The sequence below is a fragment of the Lathamus discolor genome, chromosome 5, assembly GCF_037157495.1.
Source record: "Lathamus discolor isolate bLatDis1 chromosome 5, bLatDis1.hap1, whole genome shotgun sequence".
Classification (NCBI taxonomy): domain Eukaryota; kingdom Metazoa; phylum Chordata; class Aves; order Psittaciformes; family Psittacidae; genus Lathamus; species Lathamus discolor.
Window position 1 is genome coordinate 36,481,574 of NC_088888.1, and position 16,162 is coordinate 36,497,735.

General features: G+C 39.4%; 1 protein-coding gene across 1 annotated transcript in view; it reads right to left on the bottom strand.

The window, feature by feature from the left end:
* LOC136014285 (centromere protein J-like) overlaps positions 1–16,162 on the bottom strand; it is a 32,211-nt gene that overhangs the window by 11,073 nt on the left and 4,976 nt on the right. Inside the window, 6 exon segments of the mRNA XM_065679075.1 lie at positions 1,995–2,141; positions 3,870–4,085; positions 6,286–6,451; positions 10,973–11,096; positions 12,244–13,663; positions 14,677–14,785. Coding sequence (XP_065535147.1) covers positions 1,995–2,141; positions 3,870–4,085; positions 6,286–6,451; positions 10,973–11,096; positions 12,244–13,663; positions 14,677–14,785 — 2,182 coding nt within the window.

Genomic DNA, 16,162 nt, shown 5'->3' on the forward strand with positions numbered 1-16,162 from the left:
TTCTAGCTAGCTTCAACTTAAGTAGGTTATACAAGTACACACATGTCCCTGTGTCTTGCATCTCTGCTTCTGTTGCTAAAGGTTATCCCATTCACTGTGATGTGTTTCCATTCACTTTTATGTATTCCCACATGCAGTTTCTCAATTCTGGACAGAAACAGCATGAGAAAGTTTGTTTTATCTGTAACCTAAATTTAGAATTATTCATATTCACAGAATCTTCGAGGGAAAGCATCCACCTGCTAGCTAAAGAGGTCAAATACAAAGGAAACACAAGTGAGATACCACGTTCAGATCTATCGCTATGACACAGATTTGGGGCTTCTTTTTAATGTTCCGCTTACCTAAGCCTTCAATTCTACATTCAAATAATCAGCAGCCACTCTACTCACTGCAAGTACTTCTTCTGCCGTCATATCAGATAAAGAGTATGTGTCTTTCTCAAGCATTTCAGAGTTCACTCAGGACATATGGGCACTGTGCCCACCTGTCTAGATCATGCTTATGCTGTATTCCAGTTGGACTGGTTCCAGTGCTGTCTAGATGGTGAAAGCTCAGATAACACACAGTGTCCTCAACTTCCCCCTTCTCAGAACTGTTTCTGAAGCCACAGTGAAACTCAGTGGGTCTTAGGGAGTCTCTAAGTAGAATAAATGTTACTGGTTTTTACTTATTTCAAAAGAATGCTTTAAATGTTCAGATAACACAAACTTTTCCATGCCTTGAAAATTTCCACAGTAAGCTACCAAAGATAGCTTTTTTACTTTATTGGCCACTTCAACTGCAGATAGCATATTGTGCATTACCTGTCTAGTTAGTAATTCTATAACCACAGCACAGAGGAACGGAGAGATCCCAGCTGTAGAAGGGACTGGGGAGACCCAACATCAGTATAGAACAAACAAAACAATTTATTGCAGCTAAACCATCCACCTTCTGACTATAAACAACATACAGCTTAGAAATATAGCTATATATTTATTTGTGAAGGCAGCGTCCTCTGCATCCTCTTTGAAGCTACTATTCCACACATAACTGATTCTACTTTTCTAAGCATATTCAGTTTTGAGTTGTTCTTAGCATTGTGTCTTTTCATGTCTGGCACCATGCAGGATTCATTGAAGCCACTGTCTCATGACTTTCAAGACATACATTGTCATGATCACTGGAGTGGAATAGTTGCCTCCTTTATCATCTGAAATGTTTCACATTTGATTACAGTCCCTAAATAGGCAGAGAGAGCTAAGTTTTGCTTTCGCAAATGGATCCAAGAGATTAGTTTCCAGTAGGTAGGAGGAATTTCAGAGAGACTGTTCGCTTAAATAAAGCACAGATTTCTGCTAAATGTGATCAAAAAGAAGCAAGGAGACTTTTTATAATCAAGATGCTCATAATAAGAAGCAAGAAATACGAAACCAAGAGAAAGCAAAGCACAACAAAATGTTTAGATATCTATATATTCTAAACAGTGAGATGTGTGAGAAACGTGGTAAGCTGGCTGTAGAGGAGCAGTCATAGAGATACCAGTCAGAAAAAAGCATCTCACCTGACATACTGAATTAATTTATCACAACTTGTAAAAAGCTAAGTGATTTTCCCAGTGACTTTATCAGGCAGAATGACACGAGTGTTTATTGGCAAGTAAAGCTCCAAATGGCAAAATACTGGATTTATGGCATTCTGAGGCAAGGTATGGCGGTTCCCTGTAAAACCAATTTGTGAAGCAGCAGTTCCAATAAATTCAGATCATACCTGGAAACAATTTAGTTAGTTCTAGAAAAGGAAACAAAAAAGGTTTGTCTCCTACTACTGCAATATGAGGAGAAAAACTACAAGCAAAGTTATGCTGAATAACAGCACAAGCCTACTGCAAGAAAACATGACCATGCTTATACAGACACGTTCATTTGCACAAATTTTGTTTCCAAAGAACATTTTCTCAAATAAATATTTGAAACTGTGGAAAACTGACTACTGGTAATAGGAATGCATACTTCACTATTTGCATCTCTGAAGAATTGTCTTTGCAAAGATGTCTTTGGTCCCATGTAAGACATACGGTGACTTTTGTGATTATCTCTCCTTGATCTCTTTTCTTGTTTGGATGAAGATGCTGTCTCTCGCAGAATAGCTTCTGCAACCTAGTGAAGAATTTGTTATGAATATATAAGGTTCAAGTCACAGCTAGCAGAATCAAACAACCCTCAAAGCCATTTGGTTTTCTCTTGTAACAAAAATTATCATATTTAAACACAACCAATTAAACTCCACGTCTTGTTGTGCTAGGGACTGAAACTCCCCAGTATCAGACACAACAATCTTTGATATCCATCCTAGCATCTTTATATACAGCATCCTGATATTACTCTCACACAACAAAATCTTCAGTGGCTTGAGCAGTAATTATACATCACCAAATGCCCCAAAGCAGTAGAAATAATGCAGAAATCTGGCCTACAACAGAAGTCAATCAATCAGCTTTCTCTAACCCTTGCTTTTATTGGATTTTTATATTTTTTTCATTCTGTACGAGTGACTCTAATCATTTTTTCTGACCTTCACAATCTGTAAAAAGATGAATCATATGAACAGGTAGGTTTGAGAAAATTAAAGATAAATTGAAATGGAACTTCAAATGATATTTGCAATAGAACCTAACAGTGTTACATGAAAAATCTCATTAAGTAGTACATTAAAATCAAGTGAAAAGATGGACCAAAAGTTCTTTGCTCCATAAAGCAAAGGACAGGCTAATTGGTGGTTCTAACATCTTTTAAAGATACATTACTAGAAATTAGATTTTCAAATTAGGGAAATACCTAGGAGTAAATGGCTTGATTTTATTTTCTCCTAGGTTCAGCCACGGTGGAAAAGTAGGATTCATCTCACCAGTCTGCACCATCTAGAAGATAATTATTTGTTCATCGCCTTGACGATGATGAAATTCATTCCTCTTTAAAGGTACATATTTTTCTCCTTTGAATACACAAAGAGATGAAAGGACCCACTCAAACCAGAATTCTGTGTTTTGCATTGCAGTCTGAAACATTTAATCCCACCAAGGCTTGCTGTGTCCTGTGTAAGAAGTGGGTAACAATATTTTTCTTCCTTCCTTTAACTCGCCTAAATTAAGTTACTTGGTTATACAGTAAGGTAACAAGTAACCCTACTAGTATGGGATACTGAATGAGAAATGACTAGAGAATCTGTACACCTATGATTAAACAGTTTTGATTTCAGATCACCACAGACATTTACATTAGCCAGGTACATTTTGTACCCTGATTGTCCTCCCTGCTCCACCCCCATGTAACACCCAATCAGGAGTGGAACTTATGCCTTTGTAAGGCAGGTAACAAACAATGTTGACAGTGTTTTCATCCCAGAAAGTTTACAGCACAAAATAAGAACTGAGATGAGATTTAATAAGAGGTCCCACTCTACCTATTGCAGAAACCAGCCTGCATCTGGCTGAAGAGCTGTTTCATTAAAAAGATGAATGGCATTATATACATAAAGAGTAGAATTCATTTCAGAAGACATTAGCTGCCTAATTTATGCACTGATTTTAGATTATTTATCTAGAGTCTCACTATAGTTAGCAGAGGGAGGCATCTGCCTTTATGTTAGTGTCTAAGATAGGTTCACTGAATCACCTTTAGAGGTGTCCAGCTCATGGACAATAAGGCTAAGTGGAAGAGGACCACACAAAAAAATATATTTTAACATGGCTTACTACAGAGCTGATTTCCTCCCCTTCAGGCTAAGCATGGCAGGAATGGAGGAATAGTGTTCACACATGCCAGGTCCAAAGAAAAACTACCCCTTATTTTTTCAGACAGTATTAAACAGATAATATCATCCAATACCGGGGTCTCTGATTTTCTGTCCACGAAATTCACAGCTTCTGAGTGTTTTTCTTCTTTCCACCTCTGATGTTCTGAAACTCTGAGCCCATCTAGAAGCTCCATGTTCTGCCTGGTCAGCATCTCAACCTGGTCTCTCAGCTTGTTATAGGCAGCATGCCAGCAGGATTCATTTCTCTTGAATTCTTCCTGCAGTCCAGCAATCTGCTGTTTTAATATCTACCAGCAGAAAAAAAGGGTGCCATATCATTGCCTGCTCTTGACTAGGCATGCCCACCTTATCTATCCAGAAGGAAGCATGAAGTCCTTTGTTCTGCTTAAATGTCAACAGTATAAATGTCTTCAGTATAAAGGTGCACAATATAAAAAGAGCGCATTTAAAATGGTTCCTTAAAAAAACCAACCAAACAAACAAACAAGCAAACAAAAATCACTACTGGACGAGCTCCTATGTTGAAACCAAATCAATTGTTACAAAGTGAGCAGAGAGGAGTCCTTGTTGTGTGAGGGAAAACCAGGAAATGCAAACTCATCATGCAAACAAACACCATTATATCTGAATGTTTTCCAAAAACACAGCAAAAAATGTCAGCTCTTTAGATCTTCATGTAGTGACAAGGGCACATGAATGGATAAAAAGTTCTTACAGACAGCAGGAGATTGCAAAGGCAATTTTAAACTGAGTTCAGGTAAATGAAAGTAATGAAATTTGGTGCATTTTGTAGAAGACTTTTCCTTATCCATGCATCTCCATTATTTTCCCTCCTCCCTTCCTCTTCCCTCACCTGTGCTGACGCCAACACTGAGTCCTCTTCCCTCAGAGCACTCATGTTGCGTGCTGCAAATGGAATATTAGTGGAGTTAAACTGAAAATGTGGAGTTTGCTCTGTAGTCAACCAATCTTCATATGCACCCCTTTACTACTTTCCCTTCACTTGGGTATCTGCCCGCGTGTGTTCTAAACACCATCCTTTCTTTGCTGTGAGCTTCCTGGTCAGCATTTGGCACATCCATTGGCCACTTTCAAGAAGAAGGAGACTTCTGAACTTGTGGATCACACAGATAGATAGTAACCCAGTGTTCTGTAATTTTTGAACCTGCAGTCATTATGTTATCAGGTAGGAACAAAAGATTAGAACAATTCTACCAACCGTCACCTGTAGGGCTAGACCTAGTCAGGAAACACAATTATTCTCTGGCAAAAACTCAAACAATTTTTTTTAATCCAAATTGGAAATAAAGTTGATGTTTCAAATTATTGAGTAAACAGGTCATTCAAAATACTTTTATTCAAAATACTAGAATAACCTCATTGAAACAGTTAATCATTTCCTGTTGTAAACGTTACCTCTAGAGAAATGTGGAACACAATCGGAGAAAACGTTTGTTGTGTGTGTGGTACAAAAATATGTATTTCAAAAAATGTACAAATGACAAATAAAGAATGTACTGAAAGTTTGAACAAAATACTGTCTTGCCAGTTTTGTTTCTTCTGAAACTTTTCTGGCCAAGAAAATAATTGAAATTGTCAGTTTTGTGCCAAATACATCAGTGTGGTTCAGACATCCTTTTGCAGAAGAACATTGCTCCAGACATTCCTAAGCATTACCATAGCCTACTCCATTATCTTATAAGAATATAGGTTTAGCTGTCCCCATCTCATTTATCACGGTCTCACATGGATTACCATTTCCCCCTTTATCCATGATTCTTCTAGAAAATTGCTTAAACTCATATTATGTCTAGCTGGTTTTGATAGGGAAAACAGTCACAGATATTCAGAGATTACTTTATCCCTAAGGAGGCTGAAATAGATGGTTCAAACAGAATCCCCTAAAGGAACTCGGAAGAAATCACAGTCAGTGATTCAGGATTGTTATTAGGCAGGTTAGGTGTTAGATACACAGCTGGATAACACCAAAATATCTCAAAGCTAAAGGCCAGGATAGTTCAAGTTAAAAAATCAAGAAACTCCCAGATCAGGGATGAGAACAGAGAACAATGACCAATACCTCTGTGCCAATGACACAGTGACTTTTTGTATGAAAAAGATGTAAACCCCACATCAGCAGGAGTTGGGAATTTTTCAAGAGCTAGCTCGGATCTGGGCAAATCAATACAAGAAGTATAAGGAACCTGGGAACCTCTCAACCTTCCTTAAGAAATAGAAGGCACAACCTAATTTTTTCATATATCAAGAAAGTGGGGTACTTATATGTACTTAAAATAATACATTTTAAACCAAAGCAATGTGCTATTAACAAAAATATTCACTGTACGCACAACTGTCCTGAAGAAGTAACACGAATTATTGGCCATCAGTGGCAAATGGAAGGATTCAGGTACTACCGTAAGATGCCTGCATGGGAGGATATTAGTTGATGAGAACTGCATATTTATTCTACAGAAGACAGCTTACTTGTATTTCTTCTGATTTTGCATTTTCTTCAGTGACATTAGCTGCTCCTTTGAACTTGCTACGGGCAATGTTTTCTTTCTGCAGCAGGCAAATTTGGTCCCTGTTGTATTCCAAAGGGTGAGTCAGTTCCTGGCTCCGAACAATGTTGAGCTGGTCCATTTGTGTTCTGCTCAGAAGGTAAACAAACAGTATGACTTTGGCATAAACATCATAATAAAGGACTGTCTTTAGATGTGCCTTGTTTGGGCATGACTTTTGGTGGGCTTGGGCATATCCCATATAGGCTGGTGCTGCTGGGAGTGGCAAAAAGTTATCAGCACTTGTCAAAATTGAGGTCCTTCATCACTAAGAGCACTCATGTATGTGTTCAGCTGCAAAATTGATTCTACTGAGCAGACGGAAACAATTCTTACTGAAATTTTCTGACAACATAATGACCATGATCTTAGAGGCTTTTAAGTACATTTTATGTTCAGAGGGGCAGCTAAATTAGGGCAGACCTGCAGAAGACACAGCTAGTTCCCTGCCATGGCACCTATGAAGCACTTCATCATGCAGAGCTGGGGACTGAGCTACATATCCAGCAGCCATTACATTGCCGTTACTACAAATCAGAACAGCCATAGAACTGAATGAAAGGGCATAAAGTCCTTTACTTTCCATAGGTTAGTATACTCCAAGAGTTAAATGTGGGAGCTTAGTGCCCAGAGATTTTTCCTTCGAACTCAATGTCTCAAGGCATGAGTAGTCTGGAAGTGCACTTAAAGACTCAGCAAGATGGGGAGTGTGTAAATCTTTGCATATCCTCAAACAGAGTGTATTCATAAGACTATGATACAGCTGCTTAGTTAATTTTTAATATTATACTAAATAATTTGTTAGCTCCCTACATCAGCTCACTTCATGACCTACGGCCACCAACTGGCTTTCACTATTACTTGAAATACAACAAGAGTTAGAGGAGGCAGCCATGACCCCATGTTTTCCTCTCAGTAATGCAGTTTAGCCTTTCAGCAGAAAAATATGAAAGTTCTCAAAGGTAGTAAGAGACAAATGAACTCCCCATATCCTAATTCATGACCTAATTTTTATTCTTTTTGGTTGTTTTCTATCCTAAATAAGCTTAATATCCTGGTTAAAGTTGTGCTAAAAAAAAGTTTCAGCAATAGTCAATAGAAGTATTAATTTTCCTCACATTAATACAGTTAAATTACCAATCATACCTGCCGTGTGTGATTGTGTCCAGCCTATAAATGCTCCATACACAGACCAGATGCCCTAAAATATAACGTACTAGAACAAAAGCAAGCACAAGATCTGAAGATAACATCTTCCACTGAAGAGTGAACAGTATTGTCTTAACTTTCTTACACCCTGTAAAGTAAAATCCAGATAGTTATTCCTTCCAGCATCTCAGGTGGTATCAGCCTCTTCAGAATTGCACAAGAATTACATCTGTACAAATAAACTAATAGAGCTGGAGCACGAACCAAAGTGTGCAATTGCCCAGAGCTCTGTACTGCTAGCATGACCTCTGGTCTTGGCATTGGCCATCCAGCACTGCACTAGGATGTGCTAGGCAAGGTTTGGAAGTTAGATCAGGCCAGCGATCAGATCCAGCAGACAGTTCAGATGCAGCCACTCTGGTCTGCAGAGTAAGATAAGTCAGCTGTATGGAGGTGATCTACTGTTTACCACAGTGTGAAATATTCCCTTGGCTAGTTCAAATCAGCTTCCTTAGCTCTTCTAAACTTCTTGTGCACCTGCTTACTGGCAGAGCATGGGAAACTGAAAAGTCCTTCATTTAGAGTAAGCACTACTTAGCAACAACTAAAACATTAGTGTGCTATCATCGTTGTCCTCACACTAAATCTAAACCTCAGCACTGTACCAGCTACTAGGAAGAAAGTTAACTCTATCCCAGCAGAAACCAGGACATCTCTTTGCTTCAAGGCTAGAAAAAAGATCCTGGCCTGAGGGAATGTAGTAACCAAGGACACCAGGAGCACACACATTATTTCTTTGGAGCCTCTGATGATTAGTTCACACCCCAACTATAAATTGCAAATAGGAGCCAGATGCACAACACAGATATAAAATACATGAAAAAGGCTAATCAGTTTGTGCTAATTCAGATTTTTGCATGCAGCCCAGGCACACCTCTGCCTGAGGCACGTGGCTGGCTGTGAGGCAAAAACATACATGAAGCAAAAGTCTTTTTTCCAAGAAAAAGTCTTTTAGGGAAATGCAGATGGGAAAAAAATCCGTGTTGTCTACTGCTGACCGTCCAGAAAAAGTGCAGATTCAAAACTACAAGGAAATTATGTATTAAAGAGCACACAAGCTGTTCTTGTTGAAGGAACAAGAAAATAAGCATCACTGAATCCTCTGATACCAAGAGCCAGCAACAACTACCTCAGTGCATCAAGGGTGGAGCCACAGGTCAGGTTCCATTAGGTACCAGATACACACAACATACTACATCCCAACTGTTTTCACCCTCTTGCCTATAATTATTTGTGCCTGCAAAGGCCTGAAAACAAAGTGCTTGGAAATAATAGATAGATTGGCAGGTCCAGGCATGCCCTGTGTCTCTGAAGAGGATTTTCGTTGCTTCCAGCAAGCACAAGTCACTAACATGTGGTGGCAATCTTGTACTCCTGATAGGGTTACTGGTTTAAAAATACAAAGCAGATTCTCAGATTGCATAAATCAGCATAAGGCAAATACAGTCAAACAGGATAAGCTGCCTTTCACAATTAGTTCTAGATCATAGACTGGAAAAAGTGAGTGAAAAGATGTACACAATATACTAAGCAGGCATTTTTTGATAAAGATCTGTGTGGAAATGCTAGGGGCTAGTATGGCTAATGATGTGAATAAATACATGAAAGCTCTTTTAAAAATGTGCACTATTATGATAAAATCAAAGCTATTTCATCTGTGAAGCAGCTCTGGCAGTAGTCGGAGTGCAGTGATGGCAGGGTGCAACACTGCAGTAGTTCTGCATCAGTCCATCACCCCACAGCCAAAATTTACAACAGCAAAAGTAAAACCAGCACCTCATTTCATTAGTAGTTTTATGAACTGCCAAATTATAGAATAATAGAATTATAGAATAGTTAGGGTTGGAAAGGACCTCAAGATCATCTAGTTCTAACCCCCCTGCCATGGGCAGGGACAGCTCACACTAAACCATCCCACACAAGGCTTCATCCAACCTGGCCTTGAACACTGCCAGGGATGGAGCATTCACAACCTCCCTGGGCAACCCATTCCAGTGCCTCACCACCCTAACAGGAAAGAACTTCCTCCTTATATCCAATCTAAACTTCCCCTGTTTAAGTTTTAACCCATTACTCCTTGTCCTATCACTACAGTCCCTGATGAAGAGTCCCTCCCCAGCATCCCTATAGGCCCCCTTCAGGTACTGGAAGGCTGCTATGAGGTCCCCACACAGCCTTCTCTTCTCCACGCTGAACAGCCCCAAAATATTCTTCATAAAAATATTCTTCATAAAATATTCTCCAGGCTGAACAGCCCACAAATATTCTCATTCAGAACACCTATCACAGTCAGCTGGAGATCATCTTCCAATATGTTTGCAAGATCACGAAGTAGAAGAATCTTTAATGAAACAATTTAAGACATTGACAGTATTTTGCTCAAAGACAGCTGAAGGAGAAAAAGATACAAACTGATAAATGTAATTCAGAAATACTTTTTGGCACTAATCCCATGGTCTTTGAAACCAAGAGGAATGGACAAGCAGGTGTGAAAAATTATTTCTTATTTACATTATATGTTAAAATAAAAATCCAGAACAATAAATTACACTAATTTCCAGTAGTTAAGAAATAGGCTTTAAAAGCAAAGAGGAAAATAATCTCTCATGTTAACAGTAGGTGCTACCTAGTAATTTCTAACAGATCTAATCGCATCAAAAATATGCATTTGATTTGATTGTAGGCATGCTCAATTTTTATAAGAGGCATTGGCATAACCTGCAATTAGTTATAGTTGTGAGTCACTTCCATTCTAAAACCCATAATTTCAAAGCTTCTTGAAGGGGTCTTGTGGAAAGTAATTATTACTTTTTTCCTATGAAAATGTAAAAAAAATAACCTAAACCAAAACAATTTTCAGCTTTTAATAATTGCAAATTACAAAAGAAACTCTCCTGAATTTTCAGGTTCTTCATTTATATGGAACCAAATGCATCCTCAGTCTAAGGTGAAGATAGGTATTCCTGAATAGCAATGCTGTTAGCTCTGATGTATGCTATACACTTTTTGTTAACTTTGGAAATACGGGCTACCCTGACATGAATGCGACATACGAAGTTTATCCTTTACTCCATCAGAGGCTTGATCCCATAAAACAGATTATCCTAAATTCTTACTGATTTGAGTGCAATCTGAAGGTACTCAGCAATTTATAAACACCACTTGTCATTACTCAGCTTCAAGACACAAACCACAGTGTTTTCAGAGTTGGGCCCCTTCAGTTAGGTGCTTTACTTTTAATTTAGACAGCCAAATAAGTGTTTCAGTCCTGAGACAACACGGATGCCCTCAAAAAGAAGATAGTTAATAAGTAAGAATTTAGCAGCCTGATTTTAAGGATCCTAAAGGAAGTATTTGCCTCACTGCACACACAGATTTATTTGTGGTGTATACAGATTTACCTGTGCAAATGTGTTGCTTTCTCTTGTTCTTCCTTCACCTTAGTCATTGGAGAGGCTCCTCTGCGATAAACTCCAGTCTCTAATCCTCTGGTAATGATGTTCTGGGTTTCTTCTATAAACACATCTATGTTAGTACACAGAACTTGGTCAATATTTATGAACACTCTCTACGTGTTTAAAACCACAAACTGCATAAGTGCAGTAAGCTTTATTGCTTAATCTATCAGCAAGAATGAATCTATCTCCTCCTAATTACACAGATATTCTGTTCCCATCATAGTTCTCAGTAGTACAGTCCAAGCCCTATAAATCATTACACGTGAAATGGATTTGGGGGTATATCAGTGTTGGTAGATGAATTCCTTTTCAGGAATATCAACGCCATGTGATAATGCAATCTTATTTTGAGCATAACTTCTGAAGAGGCCTCAGGAAACCTTTTTTAACAGGAGTCTGACATGGAGTGGGGTGTGCTTAGCAAGCTGTGACAGAGCAATTGAAAGCTATCAGAAGTGATTATTTCTGCCAGGGTGATAACTGCAGGCAGGACAAATGATTTTGACTGATCTTACACAAAGAGACAGCCAATGGGTTTGAGATGAGGAGTCAATGTAAGGGAAGTCCTTCAGGGGAAGCTAAGAGACAAGTCAAGAACCAGTTTAACAAAAAGGACTAAATCTGATGAAGCAGGATACTATTTCACTGCCAGAAGTATGATCACTGAGTCAAAAGGCTGGAAAGATTGTTTGACCAAAGAACTGGGACCATATTAAGGACAAACTGAGTGAAGATGTTCATAGGAAATCACCATTTTCCACTGATGCAAAGGTCTACGTGTCTTAGGAACAAAACATGCAAATTTAAGAAATCATTTTGACCACCTTTTTTAAAGTCATCTCTGAGGAGAGTAAAGAGAAAATGGGAACATCTCACTGCCAAGGGGTCATTGGAAGGAACACAATTAAGCTACGGGGAACTCCAAGGACTCACTGAACCTCTCACCCGTCTCATGGTGTCAAAAGCCTGCACCTGAAAGTGCACCTGAAGCAACAGACTTGACAAACATCTAGTGACAATGAAGAGCAAAGTATAACAAGGAGCTTGCAGATATATCTCTCCCCTTTTCACTTTTTTCCCCAGCTTGGGACTGAGAAATATTGACAGAGGTGGGCATATACCTAGAGAGCACAGGCAGAATGAGGCATACATCCAAGAGAAATTTTTTTCTCTTATGGAAAATAAATATAAATCAAAACTTGGGAAGCACTTACCTAATCTGTCTCTAAACAGTTTTTTCTGTGGTTCCTTCACTGCAGGGGTTTCTTTAATGTTGAAAGCAGGAATCTTACCAGCCGGTGTTGAGGATGTCAGATGTGGGCTTTTAACATCCCTGGCCCTATTCTCATTCTTTGATTCAGACTCATGCTCTCTCTTTTTCAGTTTTGTGGGATAATAGTAAGACTGCTGAAGAGAAGAGCAAGCCTTGCTGTCTTTCAGCCTGGCAGCCCTGGTACTGGAATCGCTGCTGCTTGTGCTGCAGGAGAAATCTTCTCTTGAGATCACTTGAATATCTTGTTTCCTTAGGGGTGACCTGCTGTACTTTTTGACATACTTTATTTTAGTTCCACTGGGCTCATCACTAGCATAATCACCATCAGAGAGATCCAAACATCCGCCAGTATGATCTACTCCCTGAGGCCCATTCTGGGAGGGATATTGAGCATGGTGAGATTTGGAGTCATCGTCGCTGTTAGAGGATAAGCAACTTGATTCACAGGATGAAGATGCAACTTGCCATGCTGAGGCAGCTGTCCCCTTCCTTTGCCACTCCTGCTGCAAGGCTGAGGATGAGCTTCCCTTCTCCACAGCCTCAGGTGAGCAACGTGTAATTTTTACTATCTTATCATTGACCATCTTAAACCCAGTATGGATTTGTCTTTTGTTTTCTGAGCTCTGGCTCCCTGAAACAAGTTCCTGTGTGCATGCCTGAACCCACTTCTCACCCTGTGTGAATGCAGGGCCTACACTCCTCTCTGACTCCTTGATGTGATCTGGTTTTAAATCCTGAAGTAGAGAATGCTTTTGCAGGACCTCCAAGGGGTTTTTTGCTCCTTCTGTGCGATGACCCCTTAGAGGCCAATCCACCCTACCTAGGTGCTTTTTCAGGGTACCGTGCACAGGTCTTCTATCAGTTCTGCCTGTTTGCCGAAGAGAATCCATATGATGATTTTCCTTTTCCTCGCCTACTTGTAGGTTCATTTCTATTAATGTTTCTGGACTTGGTTGCAGGATTTCAGGCCACCTTCTCTGTGGTGAGCCAATGGGATTTTTCTTTGTGTTTTCATCTCTCCTGATCACTTTTTTTTCTTCTAAACTTTGCTCTACTATTTTTGCTTCACAGTCAGGTTGAGAATTTAACTCCCACTCAGCTGAAGCATTGTCTGCCTTATTTTCATGTGTACCAATCTTCATGGAGCCACTGACCTGAAGACTGAACTGAGAGTATTCCCCTGGCTGCAGTATACCTGCATCCACTTGGACAGGCTGGGAGAAATGACCTGAGCAATCCAAACCAGCTCTTACAGAATGCCTGTTGTCATCTTTTAAAGGTTTCTGTTTATTTTTTTTGAGCCTTGCCATACCGTCTTTTCGTTTCAGGAAAGCCCTTCGAGTTGTTACTTTTGCCTTGCTCTGAAAAAACACACAAAATCCTAACAATCAGAGCCTGAGAATCGCTCTCCAGAAAGATATAGAATCATAGACTCATGGAATGGTTTGGGTTGGAGAGGACCTTCAGTTCACCTAGTTTCAATCTCCTTGCAATGGGCAGGGACGCCTTCCACTAGATCTGGTTGCCCAAGGCTCTGTCCAACCTGGCCTTGAATCTTATTTATGATAACTGAAAAAGCTGAAACACCAGAAGGCTGAAAGACAGTGGCTGTGGATAATGAATATGTAAGTAACAGCCCTGAGACTACAGGGAAGGCACAAGAACCTTTAGAAGCATTTGTGATGTGCCCCCTCCACTAATTCATTAGTAGAGCCAGATGGTGAGGATGGTGCTATGTGTTTTAAGTATTATATGATAGAAGATCATTAAAGTTCTGTCTTGCTTTGGTTTTAAAGGAAGTCTGAGTGCTTTTTACTAAGTGGCACAGAAATATATAAGTGCCTCAGTTGGAGATTTTATTTCACCAGAGAGACATAAAGAAAATTCTTGAATGATGAGGTGTTTGTCTCCCAAGTCAACAGGCCTAACAAAATGCTGAGTCTGATGCCTCTAGACATAAGATCACCTCAAACTGCACATAAGGCAAAAAACAGAAAAGTATGATTGTACTTGGCCCTTTATAAAAACTGTATTTGGAAATACCCCCATTCTTGCATTAATGTCACATGAGAGACTGCATGAACTACTTAGTCTGAAATAAACTGACAGAACCAACCTTGAGGTCTAATTCAGCTAAGTGACTTGGGCACAAACTGTGACCCAAAAAGTATGCGGAAAGAGAGGAAACCAGTGGGAAAGTGGGGAATATGTTTATTATTTATTAGTTTATTTACTTCTGGGGAAAATATTCCAACATAGCATGAAAGAACACTGGGAAAACATACTGCCATGGAATGAGCCGAAACAGCCCACACAATACTCAGTGCCCTGAGAACCTGTCAAGAGCAAAGTGAATGCACCAATGGCACAGTACCTGCTGCTCCTTCTGCTGTTTTTCTAGGAGGTGATTGTCTACTTCAAGTTGTTCTTCAACAAATTCTTCAGAAGTATTCTGTCTAATACCAATTGCTGGTGTGATTGGCCTAGGCAAGGAACAAGAAGGTACTTATTTGTAAGGTTCTCCAATTAGTTTTCTTTTGATAATTCTCATAGAACTGATGTTGAGTTTAGAATGGAAATGTTTGTTAAATGTGAAAAATGTTAATAAAAAGCCCATTATTATGTGACACCTAAGTCTCACTTTAAAAAATCCTGTCTACACTAAACATTAATTATGCTTTTAGCAAGTAACATTTTTTGGCTGGCATTGGTCTTCCCTTAAAATTATAAAATATCAAAAGGAAAAATATTTCAGGCACTTTCTCCATACTAGAACTGATTACAGTCACAAAGCGCTCATCGTCTCTCTGACAGACTGTTTCGAATTAGATGGTGAAGACTGACAGAGGAGAAAAGTAATGTCTATAATGTTGTGGAGGCACAAATTGAACTCTGGCTCAAAATGAAGCATAATATAGCATACATGAACAGATCTTATTTCATTGGAAATATGCTTAGAGCCTTAATTTAGTCACTTGTTAGTAATTCCTACCAAATACTAAAAAATCCTGGGTTTAATAAAGCATTGGTTATGCAGCGTATTACTGTACTTCCATAACCCACTTCTGCCTAACACCATTGTACCACTCATAATCATTTTTTGTCAGTCTAGCTCTGTTTGTTAGCATCAGCATGGGTTAATAGGATTAGATTTGTAGAGCATAACTGTTGTTGATGAGGACTCAGCATTAAACAATGCACATTTCAGGGAAGTTTATTTCAAACCCTGGTCCCATAGTGAAAATGTCACAAAGACCTGGAATACGTTCCGTGCTTTAGTTTCATCCAGCTCATAAGTTGAAGCTCATCCAACTCATCCAGTTTCACAAAATCATGTTGAGAACCAAAGCACAAAAAGTGGTGATGACTGAGATACAGATTTCAGAAGCTCACTGCTGATCCAAAAAGGCGTATGTGGACAGGCCTACTTGCCCAGAGTTGCTTATGGTCCTGCCACCCCTTCTCAGCCTTCAGTTCTGAAGGTTCCTGTCTTCCTCCTCTGCCTAACTCCCACATGGTTAATGCACTAAAACACACTCAGGAGCAGTCTCAGTCTGTACTTGCCTAGAAAGTTGCTGCTTTTCCTTTATGCTTGATGGAAGGCTTGGTGTGCCAAAAAGCTGCTGCTTCTGTCTTCATCAGCTGAGGACAGGTAACAACTCTACGAGCATTTCTTACATCACTAATGTCAACTTCCCCATTCTTGCCTAGCCATGGGCACCACCTCAGTATGCTGGTACAATTCCTTCTCTAATGCAGTGATGAACCAGATCAGAGAACTGATCCAAGTTAAAAGTTACATCCCTCCAGATAACTTTAACAAGGATTACTTTGGTGACCTGTTCAATATATAGGCACAT